Raw genomic sequence first — 19,241 nt, 5'->3', positions numbered from 1 at the left:
GGTTTCCCTGGTTACAAATTCATAATCTAGTTTTGGATTGGAAATCTGTGTCTGTGGTGAGTTGGGGTTGTCGGTGTGCCTTTAGTGAGGCTCCGGTGTTTTCCACCTCTCCTCATTCGCATGATGTTCCTGATTATTTGGCGGTCTTTTATGATGTATTTAGTGAGAATGAGTCTGCGTCTCTGCCTCCTCATAGGAGTTATGACTGTGCAATTGAACTGAGCCCGGGGTGTAAATTTCCCAAGGGTCGGCTCTTCAATTTATCTGTACCCGAGCACGAGGCTATGCGATCCTATATTAAGGAGGCGTTGGAGAAGGGTCATATTAGACCATCCTCGTCACCCTTAGGTGCCGTTTTTTTTTTGTAGCCAAAAAGGATGGATCATTAAGACCTTGTATTGATTATCGTGCCCTCAACAAAATTACTGTTAAATATCAGTACCCGTTACCCCTGATTTCTGATCTATTCTCCAGAGTTAAAGGTGCTTGCTTGTTTACCAAGCTTGACCTCAGGGGGGCGTATAATCTTATTCGCATTAAGCATGGGGATGAATGGAAGACGGCGTTTAATACTCCGGAGGGACATTTTGAGTACCTGGTGATGCCTTTTGGGCTCACTAATGCCCCTTCTGTCTTCCAGCGCTTCATGAACGATATTTTCCGAGATTTTGTCGATAAATTTTTGATTATCTATCTGGATGATCTTTTGATCTTCTCCAAGGATTGGGATTCTCATGTGGAACATATTCGGACTGTGTTCTGGATCTTGAGGGAGAATTCCCTGTATGTCAAAGGATCTAAATGCCTTTTTGGAGTACAGAGGATTTCATTTTTGGGATTTATTTTGTCTCCGTCAACTATTGAAATGGACCCGGCCAAGGTACAGGCCATTTACGATTGGGTTCAGCCCACTTCTTTGAAGGCCCTCCAGAAGTTTTTGGGTTTTGCTAATTTTTATCGGAAATTTATAGCAAAATTTTCTAGTATTGCCAAGCCATTGACTGATTTGACTAAGAAGGGTGCTGATGTGTTAAATTGGTCTCCGGAGGCGGTTTCTTCCTTTCAGGAGCTGAAGCGAAGATTCACCTCCACCCCGGTTTTGCGGCAACCTGATGTCTCACGTCCGTCCCAGGTAGAGATGGATGCTTCTGAGATTGGTGCAGGAGCTGTTTTGTCCCAAAAGGATCCTGTAACATCTAAAATGAATCCCTGTGCTTTCTTTTCCCGAAAGTTCTCTCCATCTGAACGTAACTATGATGTGGGGAATCGGGAACTGTTGGCCATGAAATGGGCATTTGAGGAGTGGAGACATTGGTTGGAGGGAGCTAAGCATCAAGTCGTGGTCCTCACTGACCACAAGAATTTGATTTACCTAGAGTCGGCTAAGCGCTTGAACCCTAGACAGGCTAGGTGGGCCTTGTTTTTACACGTTTTGATTTTGTGATTTCTTTTCTTCCTGGAACTAAGAATGTCAAGGCAGACGCCCTCTCTAGGAGCTTCTTTGCTGATTCTCCTGTTGTGACCAAGCCTGCTACCATCTTAGGCGAAGGGGTAGTTCTTTCTGCCATCTCGCCCGATTTGAGACGTGCTCTGGAAGAGTTCCAGGAGGACAAACCTGAGCATTGTCCCAGTGGAAAGTTGTATGTTCCTGACCAGTGGAAGAAGAGAGTGATGTCTGAAGTTCATTGCTCTGCTTTGGCTGGTCATCCAGGTATTTTTTATTACTAGAGATCTGGTGAGTCGGTCTTTTTGGTGGCCCTCCTTGTCTCGTGATGTCAGGAATTTTGTGCAGTCCTGTGGGACGTGCTCCCGGTCTAAATCGTGTTCTCGCTCTAGTGGGTTGTTGATGCCTTTGCCTGTCCCCAAGAGGCCATGGACCCATATTTCAATGGATTTCATCTCTGATATGCCTGTCTCGCAAAGGATGACTGTTATTTGGTTGATTTGTGATAGGTTCTCTAAGATGGTTCATCTTGTACCACTCCCTAAGTTGCCGTCTTCCTCTGAGTTGGTGCCCCTGTTTTTGCAACAGGTGGTTCGCTTGCACGGGATTCCTGAGAACATTGTATCTGACAGAGGAGTTCAGTTTGTGTCTAGATTTTGGAGAACTTTCTGTTCCAAGCTGGGAATTCAGTTGTCCTTCTCCTCTGCTTTTCACCCTCAGACCAATGGGCAGACAGAGAGAACAAACCAGACCTTGGAGTCATATTTGAGATGTTTTAGTTCTGCTGATCAGGATGATTGGGTTTCATTTTTGCCCTTGGCCGAATTTGCTTTAAATAATAGAGCTAGTTCTGCCACTTTGATGTCACCTTTTTTTTGTAACTTTGGGTTTCATCCTCGATTTTCTTCAGGGCAGGTGGAGCCCTCTGCCTGCCCAGGTGTTGACACTGTGGTGGAGAGAATGCACCAGATCTGGGACCAAGTGGTGGATAAGTTATCTCTCTCCCAGGAAAAGGCCCAGCGGTTTTCCAACCGACATAGGACCATTGGTCCCCAGTTTAAGGTTGGTGATATGGTGTGGTTATCATCAAAAAATATTGCTATGAAGGTGGCTTCTCCTAAGTTTAAGCCTAGATTTATTGGACCTTACAAGATTTTGGAGATTATTAATCCGGTCTCTTTTCGTTTGGCTCTTCCTGTCACATTTAAAATCCATAATGTGTTCCATAAATCTTTGTTGAAGAGGTTTGTTGAACCTGTTGTTCCGGGGGTGGCACCTCCAGACCCTGTATTGGTTGAAGGTAACATGGAATATGAGGTAGAGAAAGTACTGGATTCCCGTCTGGCTAGACGGAGACTCCAGTATTTGGTTAAGTGGAAGGGTTATGGTCAGGAGGATAATTCCTGGGTCTCTGCCTCTGATATTCATGCCAAAAGATTGGTGCGTGCCTTTCATCGGGCTCACCCTGATCGCCCTGGTGGCGTGGTTGAGGGTTCGGTGACCCCTCCTCAAGGGGGAGGTACTGTTGTGAGTTCATTTTCCCCTTCATTACTGAGGCCCGATGAACTCCCTCTTCTGGTAAAGAAAGGTAGTGAGCCTGAATATCAAACACCTGAGCCTAATGATGATGACTGGCTGAGTGGAGTTACTGACTGTATATAAGGCTGCCAACGCCCTTCTGCCCTGCGGGTGATTTCTCTGTGGGATCCTTGGAGACCAGTCTGAATTCCTGCTCTTCTAACGCTAAGTTTTCTGCTCGGCTCTCGGCATTTGTGCTTTGTCTTTGTTTTGCTTTGTTTTTCTGGATTTCTGCCATTCCCTGCTGGGGTGAGCTGAATTCCTTTAGCTCTGTCTTCTGAAAATACCTGAGTGCTGATTTAGTTTTTGAAGCCTAGCTGCTTCAGGGTCTTTTTCCATATCAGCTTGTTGACTTATGTCTTTGATAGGGTTTTGGCAGATTGCACACAGCAACCTTCCTTTCCTGTTCTGTTTAGTTAGCTTGGGCCCCATCGTTTGCTCAGCCTATCTTTCTATCTGTGTGAGTGTTTTTTCATCTTGCTTCACCGTCATTATATGTTGGGGGCTGCCTTTTACTTTGGGGTCTGCTCTGGGGCAGTTTAGATTTCCTTTTCTGTCTTTAGGCTATTTAGCTCTCTGGCTGTGATCGAGGGGTCTAGGGAACCGTAGTAACCCCCCACGGCTATTGCTAGTTGTGTTGATAGGTTCAGGGATCTGCAATCTGATAGTTGCCAACTTCTCTGGTTTTCTGGACGTAGCTTCTATTTTTGTGTCTGCCTCCTACGGTGACTCGTTCATAACAGGATAGACTCGACCCCGGGGAGGTTCAGCACCAGGCAAGAGGTCAATAGGACAGTCATAGGGGCGATGCGGTGGAAGGGTCTCCGCCGCCTTTTTGGAGAACACGTCCGCATACTGTTGATAGTGTTTGGGGAGCGAGGAGAGATCAGCGGAAATCTCGGTGGAGGCAACCTGAACGCACTTCCTCAGACATCTACCCTCACGTGATTTGCTCCACCCAATAATCCTCCCTGAGGACCACTCTATATGGGGGGAGTGGTACCGCAGCCAGGGGACCCCTAGAAGTACCTGGTCAATACCCTCGGGCATGACGGGGAGGGATATTGTCTCCTGATGAGATGGAGCCACTGAGAGTAACAAGGGGACGGTCTGGTGGGTTATCTGTGAGGGTAGAGTGGCGCCGTTCACCACTCTGATGGTAACTGGTGTAGACATCATAACCAGGGGTATAGCGTGCCGTTGAGCGAAGTCTGACAACATAAAATTTCCCTCTGCCCCGGAATCCACGCAAACCTCCACCACCAGAGTGGAAGAATCAAACTCAAGTGTACCCTTAAAGGACAGCTTGGAGGAAAACGTCGTTGATTCTAGTGCGCCGCCTCCTACGGTCACTAGGCGCGAGCGTTCTCCCAGCTGCTGTGGGCACTGGTTGGCAAGGTGACCGGACTGCCGGCAAACATGACAGTTTACAGGAGGTCGAGCGGACCGGGGCCTGGATCCCTCACGGGAAGCCCCCTGACGCTCGGACGCCCGATCGGAAGATTCCAGAGGTTTAGCAAAACTATGTGCCAACCTAAACCTCTGCCTACACTGGTCCCGCTCCAACCTTCACTCGGCGAAGCGAAGATCTATTCGGGTGGAGACAGTGATAAGCTCCTCCAGTGTAGCGGGAATCTCCCTGGTGGCCAGAGCGTCCTTCACATGGCCAGCCAAACCTCTCCAGAAAGCCGGAATGAGGACCTTATCTGGCCACTCTAACTCAGAGGCCAGCGTCCGGAAATGGATGGCAAAATGGCTGACCATGGACGAGCCCTGTGACATTGCCAGCAGCCGGAGCGCGGTGTCATGGGTGACTCGTGGTCCCAGGAAGACCTGCTTCAGAGTGTCAAAGAACCGCGAGACACTCTGCATCACATGATCACCGCGCTCCCACAGCGGTGTGGCCCACTCCAAATCCCTGCCTGACAAGAGGGAAATAATAAATCCCACCGCGACCGCAGTAACATCCGCAGCTGAGGCTGAACGCTCGAGAGCCGCCAACCTGTCTGCAGCTGCCGGATGTACTGCAGCAGTCGCTGTTCGTCCGCCATTACTAGCCAGACCCTGGCGCTGGGATAATGTTAGGGCTGGCAGAGCGCACCAAATAATAAAGATGGTAAAAGATGGTAATAAGGTGCGTTCGCAGCCCGGGGTCCACCGTGCAGGGGTGGTAACCTGCTGCTCAGTAATGGCGGATGCTATATGGCGGTATACTACACGAACACACGCGGGTTAACGTCACCCGGTGTGTACAGGGGCGGACTCTGTTGCTTCACAGAGCCGCACTACCGCTGAACATAAACGCCGGAGCCTGTTTGTGCTCACAGAGCTCGGCTAAAAGAGCGCACAGTGTACAGCCACAGAACTCTACCCCATGGACACGGGGTTAGTGTCCTTCTAGGCACACTGAACTCGCGGCGTTGCGGCCGCGAGCACCGCTATAGACGCTGGCTATGGAGCACGTGCACTGAGGCGTGCCGAGTCCCTGGTGAGGCCTGATGCCTGAGTCAACCTCAGACCTACCTACGCCTAAGCCTGGGCGCTAGCAGGCTAGGCTGCACAACACATGCGTACCAAAGGTAGGGGTTTCTTAATGAGTCATTCACCAGAGACATTCATACGTGCATACATCACTCACTCCACATAGTCTGTAAATACAGTCTATCCTAGCACATGGGCGAGCGGCCATGCAAACCTTTTATAGCCACGGGCGTCTGGGACCTTCCTGGCTTCTCGGATGGGCCAATCCGAACACGAGCAGGACCTGAGCACGAGACCCTCAATCTCCAATGGGAGATCACTCCATGGGCATGCTCAGTTGCCTGACATGAGGACTTGGTCCCCGGAGAATCTCGCTGCTGAGCAGCATGCATTGTCATAGCTGTGCCAGAGGTGGCAGCAGCAAGCAAACTCACGGAGTTGGCCTGGGCAGAGCGCCGGGACCGACGAATCTGCTGAGCAGGCTCCACTGCAGCTGAAGAAGAAAGGGAGACCACTGGGTGCAAGGCTCTGGATTCCTGCTGTGCAGTGGCAGGAACCCGACGCCTAACAATTACTAACATTAATGTGCCTTTCAGCAGATGTATGTAATTCTTTGGTTGCATCTTATCTCACATCTTTATGGTTTCAAAATGTGGACAATGCCACTAAGAATGCACATTCATTTTTTCCCTAGTAGGGTACACACAGGGGCGACTCCAGGTTTTCGTGGGCCCCAGGGGAAAGAGTCTCAGTGGGCCCCTTTAACACATACCATGAATTCATGATGCACAGATAAGGCAGAGAAATATAGGCATAGTACAGTGCAAAAGATTTCACTTCTTACATTACATAAATGATATTTATTGTAAATTCTACAATAGCTCAGAAATTAGTCAGTACAGTCCTCTATTCATCATTATCGGACCACATAGTGCTCCACACAGAATAAAGAGACTCATATATTGCTCCATACATAATAATAGACCCAATGTAATGTTCAATACAGTATAATGAGCCACATACATTTCTCCATACAGTATAATGAGCCCCATATAATGCTCCACACAGTATAATTAGCCCTGTATAATGCTCCATACATAATGGGTTGCATATAATGATCCATAAAGTATGTGATGAGCCCCATACAGTTTGATGAGCCCTATATATTGTTCCATACAGTATATGATGGGCCCCATACATAATGGGCTTCATATAATGCTCTAGTATATGATGGGCCCCATATATTGCTCCATATACAATGGGTCTCACATAATGATCCATACAGTATAGGATGAGCCCCATACAGTATAATGAATGCTATATATTGCTCCATACAGTATGAGTACCATACAATGTTCTGTGCAGTATATGATGGGCCCCATATATTGCACCATGCATAATGTTCCCAATATAATGCTACATATATAATGAGCCCCATATAATGATCCATATATAATAGGCCCCATTTGGTGCTCCGTATATAATGGGCCCCATATGATGTTCCATATATAATGGGTCCCATATGATGCTCCAGTATATAATGGTCCCCATATATGATGATACAGTGTATGATGGTCCCATATTATGCTCCATACAGTATAGGATGGGCCCCATACAGTATAATGAGCCCCATATATTGCTCCATACAGTATGAGTTCCATATAATGCTCCATATAGTATATGATGAGCCCCATATATTACTTCATACTTAATGTTCCCCATATGATGCTCCATATATAATGGGCCCCATATGATGCTCTATATACAGTGGGCCCCATATGATGCTCCATTATATTATGGACCTCATATATAATGCTCCAATGTATGATGGGCCCATATAAAGCTCCATATATAATATTCCATATATAATGCTCCAGTATATGTTGAGCCCCATATATTGTTTCAAACATAAAACAAAAATGAAATACTCACCTTTCCTCGCTGGCCGCTGCTCTGTTCGACTTCTCAGCACCAGTGTCTATTGGCTCTCTGCACAGTGACTGTTTAGGCACAGGGTGCACAGACGTGATGCCATCGCGCCCACTGACCTGAACGTCACAGTCAGAAGACGCGGAAGATGCCACAATGGTGGTGCGGGGAGAGCTAAGTATCGCAAGTGCCAGGCCCCCCACCTGCTCCGGACCCTGGCTCTTGCTCGGATGCGCCAGGTGCTGACACCGGCCCTGGATAGACATTAAATTTTTTTCTGTAACTGCATTTGACCTGAATATCGCACACTGACAAGCCTGTCTGGAATTAGGAGGCAAGTTGAAATTGGACTTTTGAGTACATGTTTGGCAGGCATTATATAGGAATATCTTTTGCACTGCTTGGGAATTTCTCTGGTACTCTATAGGGATAGGCTCAGTAGTACATAGGGCATTACAGGCACTGCATGGGGTGATCTTTGAAACATCATTAAGTCATGTCACATACTCATTGGGAAGATCTTTGGAACATTATGGGGCATCTCATGTTATCCATACGGGGCACTTTATTGGAAAATCTCTGGCAATGTTTAGAGGCAACTCTGGAACTGTATCAAAACAACTCCATCACGAGATGATGACATATCTGGCATAGTATGGGGCTTTCTGGAGTGTCTGGCACTCTTAGGGGACCTGTAGCAGACCAGTGGATGTGTGCTGTTACTCCACCCTGCCATTGTGCTGAGGCTTTTTATGTGCTATCCAGGTTGGTTATAATGTGGGGCAAAACAAGAAAACAATAAACATTAAACATTATAGATGATAAGTTAATCTGAAATTCTATATAGTAATACATAGTGGCATGAATGGAATGTACATTTTACTAGGCGGAAATGAGTTATATTTTATTAGCTGTGGTTATACAAAATAATTTAAGTGCAATTAGATCTACTGCACTTACTATAGAATTAGAAATGGTCAGTACGGTTGGATGTTGATTCTAAGCATCGCCAGCCTTGGACATGTACGACCTGAGCAGCAGCACATGTTGCTGATTTCCCGACTGCAGTGGGGGTGATAGTCAGTTAGGATCAAGTTAAGACTCAATAAAGATGGACTTAATTGACATGTACTCAATTAAGATAGACTCAATCCAGACATTTCCAGTCAAAAGAACAATGGGTATATTATTCTAGCGATGATAAACGAAGAAGAAACTGTATCATTTTTTTACTCAACTGAAGATTGTCCGTCACTGTCCTGAAGTACAATGCAGTCAGTGATAGAGTCATCTTGATATGACTACAAGGAGTGCCAATCAATGTCTACAAGTCTACTCACCAACAACAGATGCAGAGGAGAAGACTGTTGAACTATTCTATCAAGCTCAAGAGGAAATTGACAAGACACCAAAACAAGATTAAATGACATTAGAGCGCGGACCACGGGAAACATGGAAACGTTGTTGTAAACTTTGGACTTGGTGAGCGAAACGAGGCCAAAAGAAGATTCATTGGCTTTTTTATGCTAACTAAACTGTCCATCATGAATACCTTCTTCTGGAATCACAATTGAAGACTCTATACGTGGATATCACCGAATGGGACCTATAAAAATCAGATTGACTACATATGTGTTCACCAAAGATGGAGGTTACTGTGTAAACAAGGCCAGGAGATGACTGTGGAACTGATCATTAACTTTTGACAGCAAAGATTATAGTCAAGCTGTGCAAACAGACTAAGGCTAGGTTCACATTGCATTAATGCAGTCCATTCAACGCATAGCATTGACGGACTGCATTAACGCTACTCCCTTAACGCGATCACATTATGCGATCGCGCTTGCACAGATGCTCCATCTGCGTTGGCAGTGACAGACCCCTGAACGCTGCAGACCGCATCCGAGAGTCTGTCACAGAATGATGGCACATCACTAACGCATGCCGATTAAGGCATGCGTTAGCGATGGCCTACATAATGACAGTCTATGGGTGCGTTAACGCATCCGTTACATAGCGTTAATGCTGCTATGTAATAGATGCGTTAAACACAGCCCATTAACGCAATGTGAACCCAGCCTAAGCATTAGACAGTTTCCAATTTCGATTTGACTAACATATCTGAAGTTTTTTGGAATGGTCTGTACAACTGATTTACATAACTGGACATGGATGAAAGAAAGCTTGAGGAATTATGGACATATGTAAACACTATTATTACTGAAGAAGCCAGTAAGACAATAACCAAGAAGCAGAAGAGACCCACACAGCCATGCTTAATAGAAGAGACTCTAAAGATCATGTAAGAAAGACGAATTGCAAAACCAATAGATTATAAGCAGGACATAGACAACATCAGTAAAAGACTAAAGAGAGCTATTCGAGCAGGTAAAGAACTTTATTTCAAAAAGATATGTACAGAGATAGAAAGAGAACACGTGAGGAGCAAGGCCAGGAAGGCATACCTAGAGATCAAAGAGATACGATGAAAGTTCCAACCAAGAGTGTGCTTATTGAAAGACTTCAACGAGAACAAACTAACTGAGCCAGAACAGATCAAGGAAAGATGGAAAGAGTACTCAGAGCACCTATACAAGAACGACTCAGGACATTGTGGTTGGAAAAACTGAAGGAGCATGGTGAGGAGGAAGACTAGCATCCAGGTGGCTTAATACTATCAAAATTATGGCGGAGAAGACCCTGGTGGATCTATATAGACTTGCACAAGATCAGTCTTCCTACAGAGCGTTCATCCATCAAGTCACCATGGCTCGTGATGGAACCAAAGTCCGCTAAATAATAATAAAAATAATATTCAATGATTCTCTGTCCACTGCTAGCTGCAATACCACTGCTGCCATTATGAAAGTCAACCATACCACTGCCGTTCATCCCCGCCAATCACCACTGCATCAGTTTTAGTCTTGCATTCCTGTGTCTTGGTGCAAACCAGTGACATTATCCCTATGATCATACAAGAAAGGGCAAGGGCACTGCGCAGAGGCTCTTCTCCATCTTTTTCCGATGTGAATCCCTGCAATTGAGCAGGGACTCGTGGCCTTCCTCCAGTCAGCACAATTGACATTTTTTATGACAAAAAACTAACATGAAGCAGGTCAATAATTAAATGGGGCACTTTGGCACTGAAGGGATTGGCACCTATAGATGCTAATTTGACATTTATTGCACATCTAGTGTCTTTTTGTTCAGTGCTCTCTTTTTGTACAATATCCAGTTATTGTTCCATTGCTGCCCTTTTTGCCCAATTGCCATTTATTGCCACTTTATTACTCTTCGTATTAATCAGGCAATAAAAGGCAAATGTGTACCAAGGGGGCACTGGTGCTAAATAAGCATTAGGAACTATTTAGATATGAAAAAATGTTGGGCAGTAAATGGTTTCAATAGGTTAACTGACCATATGAAATTAATTAACAAGGTTATGGAAATTTCCATGAAATGATGAGAGGAATGAACTTGCATGGTTATATTACCATTATGCTACCATTTGTTCCCCACTTGGACACAGGGGGGGACACCTCCTCATATGGCACAATGGTTTAACGACCTCTGGTCTCAATATAGGTGTCAGAGCTGGGAGCCACGACATTTAGAGAATATCTTGATGACATGCCATAAAAAAAGGCTAGGATGGGATTTCCCATGTAAATGGGCAGCAGTGGACACTGAATGTGTGCTGTAGGACACTGAATGACATATAAGCACTGCAGGGTTAATGAGTCCCACACAGCTGTGCATTAATAGACATTGAATATTACTAAAAAAAGGAATTCATGTGCAATTTATAGGGATATCACTACTAAATGGCTTTATTAAGGGCTGTGAATGGAAACTAATAAAAATACAATTGAGCACAAAATGGCGCTAATAGAGTGTTGTGTCTGTATATTCTTGAACAAATCAGAGTAAATACAAGAACTGATCTGAGCATTGAGGCAGCCAAACAAGGAATGATAAGTGAGTTAAGCCCCCATACACATTTGACTAAAGTCATCTGAAATCTGGTTAGGCTGATGGACTGATGCGTGTGAATGTGCATAATAACTAAAGGTAGGGAGAGATGCTGATCGCACATGTACTATTTTGGACTGCGGATCACAGTGGTGTCCCGGTGATAAGCCGCCAGCCAACATATCAATTGGTGGCTTTCTCATAGAGAACACAGGAGCGCTCAGCCGTGTGAGCACTCCAGAGAGGCTGTACTTGGTCCCTGGCCTTGAAGGGAGACCGACATGACAGGGTTAAGGTGGGAATATAGTGAGCTGGAGGGACATTTGGAAGAATGGGGATTTACAGATTGTACAGAGGTGGAGCTTGGATCATGTCTTGGGGGAGGAGGGGTCAGAGGTGGGGTTATGGGGCAACAATATAAAAGGGTCAACCATCTTATTTGAGGTAGCCATTTTAAGTACCCTTTAACAATGTTAGGAAGCTTCCACCCACCCTCCCTTATTTGGTTCTGAGGTTCTACGGGGGCGTTTTTTATTTAGGATCAAGGTGATTTAGAGCTATTGTTTTTTTTCAGTAACAATATAAATAAAATGTATGTCATGGCAGTGTGGCATGGGGGGAGGTTCTCAAAGTTGGTGGAGTTAGTTAATGTCGGATCGGAGGGGGAGTGATCTCAAGAGGTCCTGGACCTTCCTTGGGTGAATTCAAGTGAACGGGTGTTTAAATAATCCCGCGGAAAGGATTCAAGGGGACACGTGGTTAATGGTTGTTGATATTGGCCAGGTTGGTTAATAGGTGCCTCTGAGCTGGTGCATAGCGGATAGAGGTAAGACTCGACCTGAGGCCAAGGTGGGATTATTAAACCTGCGGTTTATGGTTTTTGGGGCTTCGAGGACCACCACTTCTGGGAGGTTGTTGTTTAAACTGTTTTGTACTAAATGTTAATAAAAGGCTGCTGTGGCCAATTAATCCAATCTAAGTGTGGTGTGATTACTGGATCTTTTATTATAAAGCCATGTGCACACGCTGCGGTTTTTGCTGCGATTCTGCTGCGGTTTTGGCCCTGCAGAACTGCAGCAGTTCCGCAGACATGGTACTTTACCATGTTAGCCTATGGGTTTTCAAAACCGCAGTGCTCACGCTGCGGTTTTTTACCTGCGGAAAAGCTGCGTTTTTTTTCCGCAGCATGTCAATTGTTTCTGCGGATTCTGCTGCGGTTTCACACCTTTAACATAGTAGAGGTGTGAAACCGCAGGGCAAAACCGCAGGCCAAACCGCAGCAAAACCGCAGGTCACTTTACCTGCGGTTTTACCTGCGGTTCCGTGGGAAAAAACCCGCAGGTGAATCTGCAGTGTGTGCACATAGCCTAAAGGATGAGGTGGGAAGTAGGTGGTCAAAAGGGGGTAAAACATTGACGCTTACATGAATCACAAGTACCCCTTATGTCATGTGTAAGGGAAAGTCGGCTGGGATGGCTGCTGACTGAATGGATGACCAAAGTATCATTCAGATGACAGCCATCCAATGTGTATGACCAGCCTTAAATGCTGATATAAGTAAAGCTGTTGGGAACTGGCAGTTTGAGGACATTGTATGCACAGATAGACCCGCTTTTCTACTTGTATTGTTTCCTTTATAAAACCTCGAAAAATTTCAGTGAGAGGATTCAAATGTTGCAGAAATGAATTAATAAAAATCTGTATATCATTTCTGCATATTGGAGTGCTGCAACTGATATGTTGTAAGCATAAAAATGGGTAAGCAACAAACCTAAAGATACCATTCTTATAAGCACCAAATTATGTGCAGACGACTGGATCAGAGTATCACCAGAAGTTGTAGATGTCAGACGTGTCCACACAGCCAATCAGATCTCTTGTGTTATTTTCAGCCTTACTTTGATGGAAAAAAAAAATCTAGAAACTGTTTGCTTTGAGTAAGAGAATAGAATGAACATATTGTGCATATAAAAATATAAGTGACAAAACAATTCTCCCTACAGCAGTTGTGAAATTTAATTTGGTAATTATGTCAATTATACATTCATAGAACACCTATTTGTAGCACTTTATAAGCTCAAACACAGTTATTGGACATAAGGCAATTCATGGTAATGATACAGCTACATAAAATACATGAGGAATAACATGTACCGCTGTGACATTGTATAACACAGGCTGCATGTTATCGAGTGCAGAATAGCAGAACATTACTGTGTGCATTGTGGATCATAGGTAACATGAAAACTCAATCAATCAATCAATCGAGATACAAGGATAGGTGATAGACAGATGAATAGAAGGATAGATAGAGAGATAGATGATAGATAGTGATGAGCGAGTATACTTGTTGCTCGGGTGTCCTCGGAGTAGTTTGTGTCACCGCAGCTGCATGATTTGTGGCTGCTGGACAGGCTGAATACATGTGAGGAATGCCTGTTTGTTAGGAATTCCACATGTATTCAGGCTGTCTAGCAGCCGCAAATCATGCAGCTGGGTCGACAAACACTAAATCTCCGAGCACGCCAAAATACTCGGAGATCACCCAAGCATGCTCGGGAAAACCCCAGCAACGAGTATACTCGCTTATCACTAATGATAGATGACAGATAGATACATAGATAGAAGATAGACAGATGGATAGAATAGATAGATAGATAGATAGATAGATAGATAGATAGATTATTGACAGAGACAGATGACAGATAGATTACAATACCTTTTCCTGTGCACGGGAGAATCTCTTCTGGACATTTTTGGCAAACACCCCTGCACCTCCTTGCTTAGTTTCTGCCATAGCTGTTTGACAGCATATGTGGTTTCTTAATTCTGTGAGGGGATGTTTGCAGTTGATGTAGTGTCAGCTCCGCCCAACTTTGACATCTTCCGCTGTAAGGTTCCTAAAACCACTTCACTTTTTTTTCCTTCTGAGTTGCACTTAGTCTCTTTACAGCAATCAGGATCGTGCAGAGACGAAAACTACATTCAGCGTAATAATATGCAAAGCCCCATGTTGTGCAATGTAACAAAACCAGTAATACTTTAGGAGATTTGCATCCAGCTTCATAGTAAATGTCACCCTATTGTGAAATATTTTAATATTCCCCAGTGTGTGGTAAGATTTATAAAGTAACTCTGCGTGTCCTAATATCTCAGTCCTGTTTTGCTGCAGTTTTACATTGCTGATTCTTTACTTGCTCCTATATGTGCTAGATAACTATGCAGCCAAATTTGTCATTTAATAAACGCAGAGTGGTCAACTAATGAGCAAAGGCAAGACCCATCCTGTGCCCTGTATATAATATATTACATAAAGTAAGATCAGCGGGACCGATGTACTAAAACAGTCGCATGCGTCATGTTTTCCTATCTCTAACATAGTGGATGCAGGTACATGCATTCGCATACTTTTAGCTGCGTTTTACTACGCATGCGTCATTTTTGGCTTTGTGGCGGGGCACGGCTAACGCAACGTGTTGCAATTTTGGAGGCGGCAATTTGCTGAAGGAATGCATCAAAACAATGCATTATAGTCTATGAAAACGCATGCGTTAGCAAGCACACGCGTTCGTTAGCGTTTCCGTAGGCATGTGTTTTTCCAGAGTAAACATGTCTAGACACTGGTTAGCCACCCCCCATGCCTAGAGAGATAAAAAGATGGGCTGGGCAGTCATTGTCCATTACTCTCAAGACACTGGAGACTGCAAGACAAGAGGAGACACGAGACATCACTGAATTCCAGCCAAATGTAAGTATACAACCCAATGTCTGTGTGTCTTTTTTAATTTTAATCTCTGCAGTCTGTAATGTTCTGTCTCTTTCTTGCAGCATTCTTCAACATGCCCTCTTCAAGCCCTGAGAAGACAGGACAGGATTCAGAAGTGAGTACCTTTGCAACTATGGTTGGTAAGTATCACTGTACATACAGAGTTGCATTTCACTTGTTAAAGACTAAACTTTAGACAGAAAGGCCCACTAACAAACAGCAACTGAAAACCACCGCAGTGAAGGCCTGGCAGAGCATCAAAAAGGAGGAAACACAGCGTCTGGTGATGTCCATGAGTTCAAGACTTCAGGCAGTCATTGCCAACAAAGGGTTTTCAACCAAGTACTAGAAATGAACATTTTATTTACAATTATTTAATCTGTCCAATTACTTTTGGTCCCTTTAAAAACAGGGTGGCACATGTTAAGGAGCAGAAACTCCTAAACCCTTCATCCAATTTTAATGTGGATACCCTCAAATGAAAGCTGAAAGTCTGAACTTCAACTGCATCTGAATTGTTTTGTTTAAAATTCATTGTGGTAATGTCTAGAACCAAAAATAGAAAAAATTTGTCTCTGTCCAAATATATATGGACCTAACTGTATGTGACAAAATCACCTTTTTTTTTTTTTTTTACAGAACACTTCATCAAGTGCCCAGGATCCAGACCAGCAGGAGCAACAGAGGGAGGCAGAAGGATCGGTGGTAAGACGGCGTGTAAGTTTTTTTGGTATTTTCTTGGTGTTTTACTATTTTTTTTTTCTGCGAGTGTTGCTACTTTTTCTGCTGTGGTTTTTTTGTGTTTTTCTTTGAGTTTTGCTATTTTTTCATTTTTTAACATTTTTTTCTGGGAGTGTTGCTACTTTTTCTGCCGTGGTTTTTTGTGTTTTCTTTTCTTGGAGTGTTGCAATTTTTTTTTGGCGATGTTCCTTGTTTTATCTTTAAAACAGTAATGTTTTTTTCATTTCTAGGTTCCACAACGGGAGGAGGACTACATTGACAATGACCTCCTCATCTTCCTCATTCAGGAGAGAGTCACCCTGTGGGACATGCCCGAGTTTCTACACTTGAGCTCGGTTTTCCAGGATGGCATGAAGTCGATGGTAGATAGACTAGAAAGTGTTAGGAGCCATGTTGACACACTTTTCCAGTCTGTCCACCTGCGATTTGACTCTCTGGAAACTGACATACAGAGGCCAGCACATCATTTTTTTATGGCCATTGAATGGGGCATGGCGGAAAACCTTACGCCTGAACTTCAGCTGAATGTGATGCAGGCCTGCAATGCTGCATACGTTCAGGCTATGCAGCAAACTCGGATGTACCCGTTGGCACCGGTTTTTCCCACTGTGCCACCAGTTACCCAGTTCACAGCTCTACTGAGTTCTGATGTATACCCCTGTATGGCCCCCACCATGCCCAGTCCTGCCGCCATCCACTACAGCGCCTCCACCATGCCAAGTGCAGAGGACAACCACTCCACCACCACACCATGCCTACTCCTGCTCCTGCGCGGATTCCCACTGCCACCATCACCCGGAGTCCTGATCCAGCAACACCGTCCACCGCCACAAGCACTTAGGTTTCAGCAGCAGCTATCCTGGCCACCAGCTTCCAAATACCGGGTCCTGCTTCCTCCACCGCCACTACGCCTTCTCGTCACATGACTCAAAGGAGAAGAAGGACAAGCAGTCACCCAACATATGGGAGACAGAAAAAAAAGAGAAAGGAACTGAGGCGGGAAAGGACAGTGGTGCTCCCTCCACCACACTCACCTCCCAATGTGTCTGTTATGTCCAATTTGTCCCTCCCTTCTAATGTGTCTCTTCCATCCCATGTTTCCACTCCTCATGTGTCCACCTCCATCCTTGATCTCCCAGACCCCACACATCTTGTAGTCCCTTCCCCTTGCACCCCTTCAGCGTCCAACCCCAGCCAATCCTCCCATCTGCACACCCCCGTGGTCCGAAACATTTCCCTCTCAGTGTGTAAAAAAAAAATAATTTTTTATTTTTGTAAATAAACCTTTTTTTCTTTGCCCCATACCACTGTTTGGTCTTTGTCTCTTTCGTCGCCGGTAACATACACCGTGCACCGTCAACACACAAATCGTTGTATACACAAATAGTATTTATTTTCCACCTCATAGCTCCATGAAACACAATTTTTGTTTTATTTTTTGGATTTTTCTCTCATGTAAAAGCTGTGAGGTGTAAAAAAACAGAGAGCTTATAATATTCACACCCAAAAAAAAAGGTAAACAACAGAAATGGTCTGTGGTCTGCAATACTCAGGTGTAAATACTATTACAGTCAGGATGCTGTATTTTTTGGCATCCTGATTGCAGTAGTTCTACACACTTGGGGGTGAGTAAAATTATGAGGTACATTTCCTCAATCATCTATTCAGTGTGCATTCATCTATCGAAATATAATGCAGACTGAAGAGATGATGAGAACGAAACATATGACTAACACAGATAACAAGTTAAGTTTAAAGCATGGGAACAAAAACAAAGTAAACATGTGTTTTCAAAAATTATTTTTTATGTAACATCAAAACTTTAAAGACAGGTAAACTTTGAAAAGACCATAACATTACATACAATTTATACATTAAACTATTGCATCTTGACATGCCACACGTCCAACATCAGAAACAAAGTAGTCCGCGAATGCATCCCTCATTTCAGCAAATTCCCTTGTTGTCCTCAGAGGGTGATGCTGGTAATCTGGCAATGGGTTAGCAACTGGTTCATCTAGTTCAAACGATGGTCGCTCTTTAACCATTATGTAATTGTGGAGAACCACACAAGCCTTGAAGACCTCATCCACTGTTTTCAATTTTCAGATTAATTGCTGTACCTAGAATGCACCATTTTGACACAAGAATACCAAAGGCACACTCAACAGTTCTGCGGGCCCTGGTCAGTCGGTAATTAAAAATCCTTTTTTTGTGGTTCAAGTCACGACTGGAGTATGGCTTGAATAGGTTTCCACACATCTGAAAAGCGTCATCCCCTACAGCAACAAATGGCATTGGTGGGGCATCAGTGTTGTGAAGAGGTTGTGGGAGGGGGAAATTAAAAGTATTGGTATACAACTGTTGGTCCAGGTCCGAGTTTTTAAAGGTTTGGGAGTCATTTCCACGGCCAAAAGAACCAATGTCGACGGCAATGAAACTACAGTCTGCAGATGCTATGGCCATCAGCACTATGGAGAAGTATTTTTTATAGTTAAAGTGCTCTGATCCACTTTGAGCCGGTTTGGTTATCCTAATATGTTTCCCATCCACTGCTCCCACACAGTTGGGGAAATTACAAATTTCCCAGAATTTGCCCACATTTTCTAGCCAGATGTCTGTGTTGGGTAGGGGGATAAATTCCAGACAAAGCACATGCCACAAAGCTCGGCAAGTGTCCGCAACAATCCCAGAAAGTGTGGAAAGGCCTATCCGGAACTGAAAATGGAGCGATGATAGGCTCTCTCCGGTAGCTATGAATCTGCCAAACAGAGAAAGAAAAATTTTTAATGAATAAAATAACATTTTTAATGAATAGTTATTATTAAATAACTACAAGGGTTTTTGAAAAAAAAAAAAGGGACATTGCATACAATATGACAGGCGTGCATTTAGTTTTAAATATTGCGTACCTTAGTGTCACCAGCAGACGTTCCTCAGCTGGAATAGCTCTACGGAGCTTGGTGTCCTGTCTGCTGATGGCTCCCTCTACACGACCCAGCAATTCATGGAAGCTCTGTTGAGACATCCTCGTGTAGTCAAAATATTTGTCAGAGGTTTTCACGGCGCTCACCGAATAAGGAGGGGTAGGCTCCAAGGCTCTGCCGGACTTCAAGAATGGGGTGTTGCCAAAAGTGCCAACGGTGTCTTCTCCTTCTTTCTCTTTCCCTTTCTTGATCACAAGCAAATGCAAAAGCAACAGCCAATTTGATATCCAAATCCAGTTTAAACAAGAAACTCTCCTTGGAAATATCCATCTTGACGCAGGATACAGCCTCAAAATCTGCTGTTTTCAGCTCTACAAGGGTCTATATAATGAAATGCTATGAG

At 44.3% G+C, this 19,241-nt stretch overlaps 1 protein-coding gene across 1 annotated transcript in view; it reads right to left on the bottom strand.

The window, feature by feature from the left end:
* The window catches only part of BIN2 (bridging integrator 2), a 54,422-nt gene extending 40,043 nt beyond the window's left edge, over positions 1-14,379 (bottom strand). Inside the window, exon 1 of the mRNA XM_073576730.1 lies at positions 14,124-14,379. Within this exon, the coding sequence (XP_073432831.1) occupies positions 14,124-14,201 (78 nt within the window). The 5' untranslated portion in view covers positions 14,202-14,379. The remainder of the gene's footprint in view (positions 1-14,123) is intronic.
* Positions 14,380-19,241: the final 4,862 nt, after the last annotated feature.

Source organism: Dendrobates tinctorius, unplaced genomic scaffold (assembly GCF_039654945.1).
Source record: "Dendrobates tinctorius isolate UK_male_01 unplaced genomic scaffold, ASM3965494v1 ptg000051l, whole genome shotgun sequence".
In the NCBI taxonomy this organism is placed as follows: Eukaryota; Metazoa; Chordata; class Amphibia; order Anura; family Dendrobatidae; genus Dendrobates; species Dendrobates tinctorius.
Note: the sequence above shows the minus strand (reverse complement) of the source record. Positions and strands in the feature narration are given on the sequence as shown.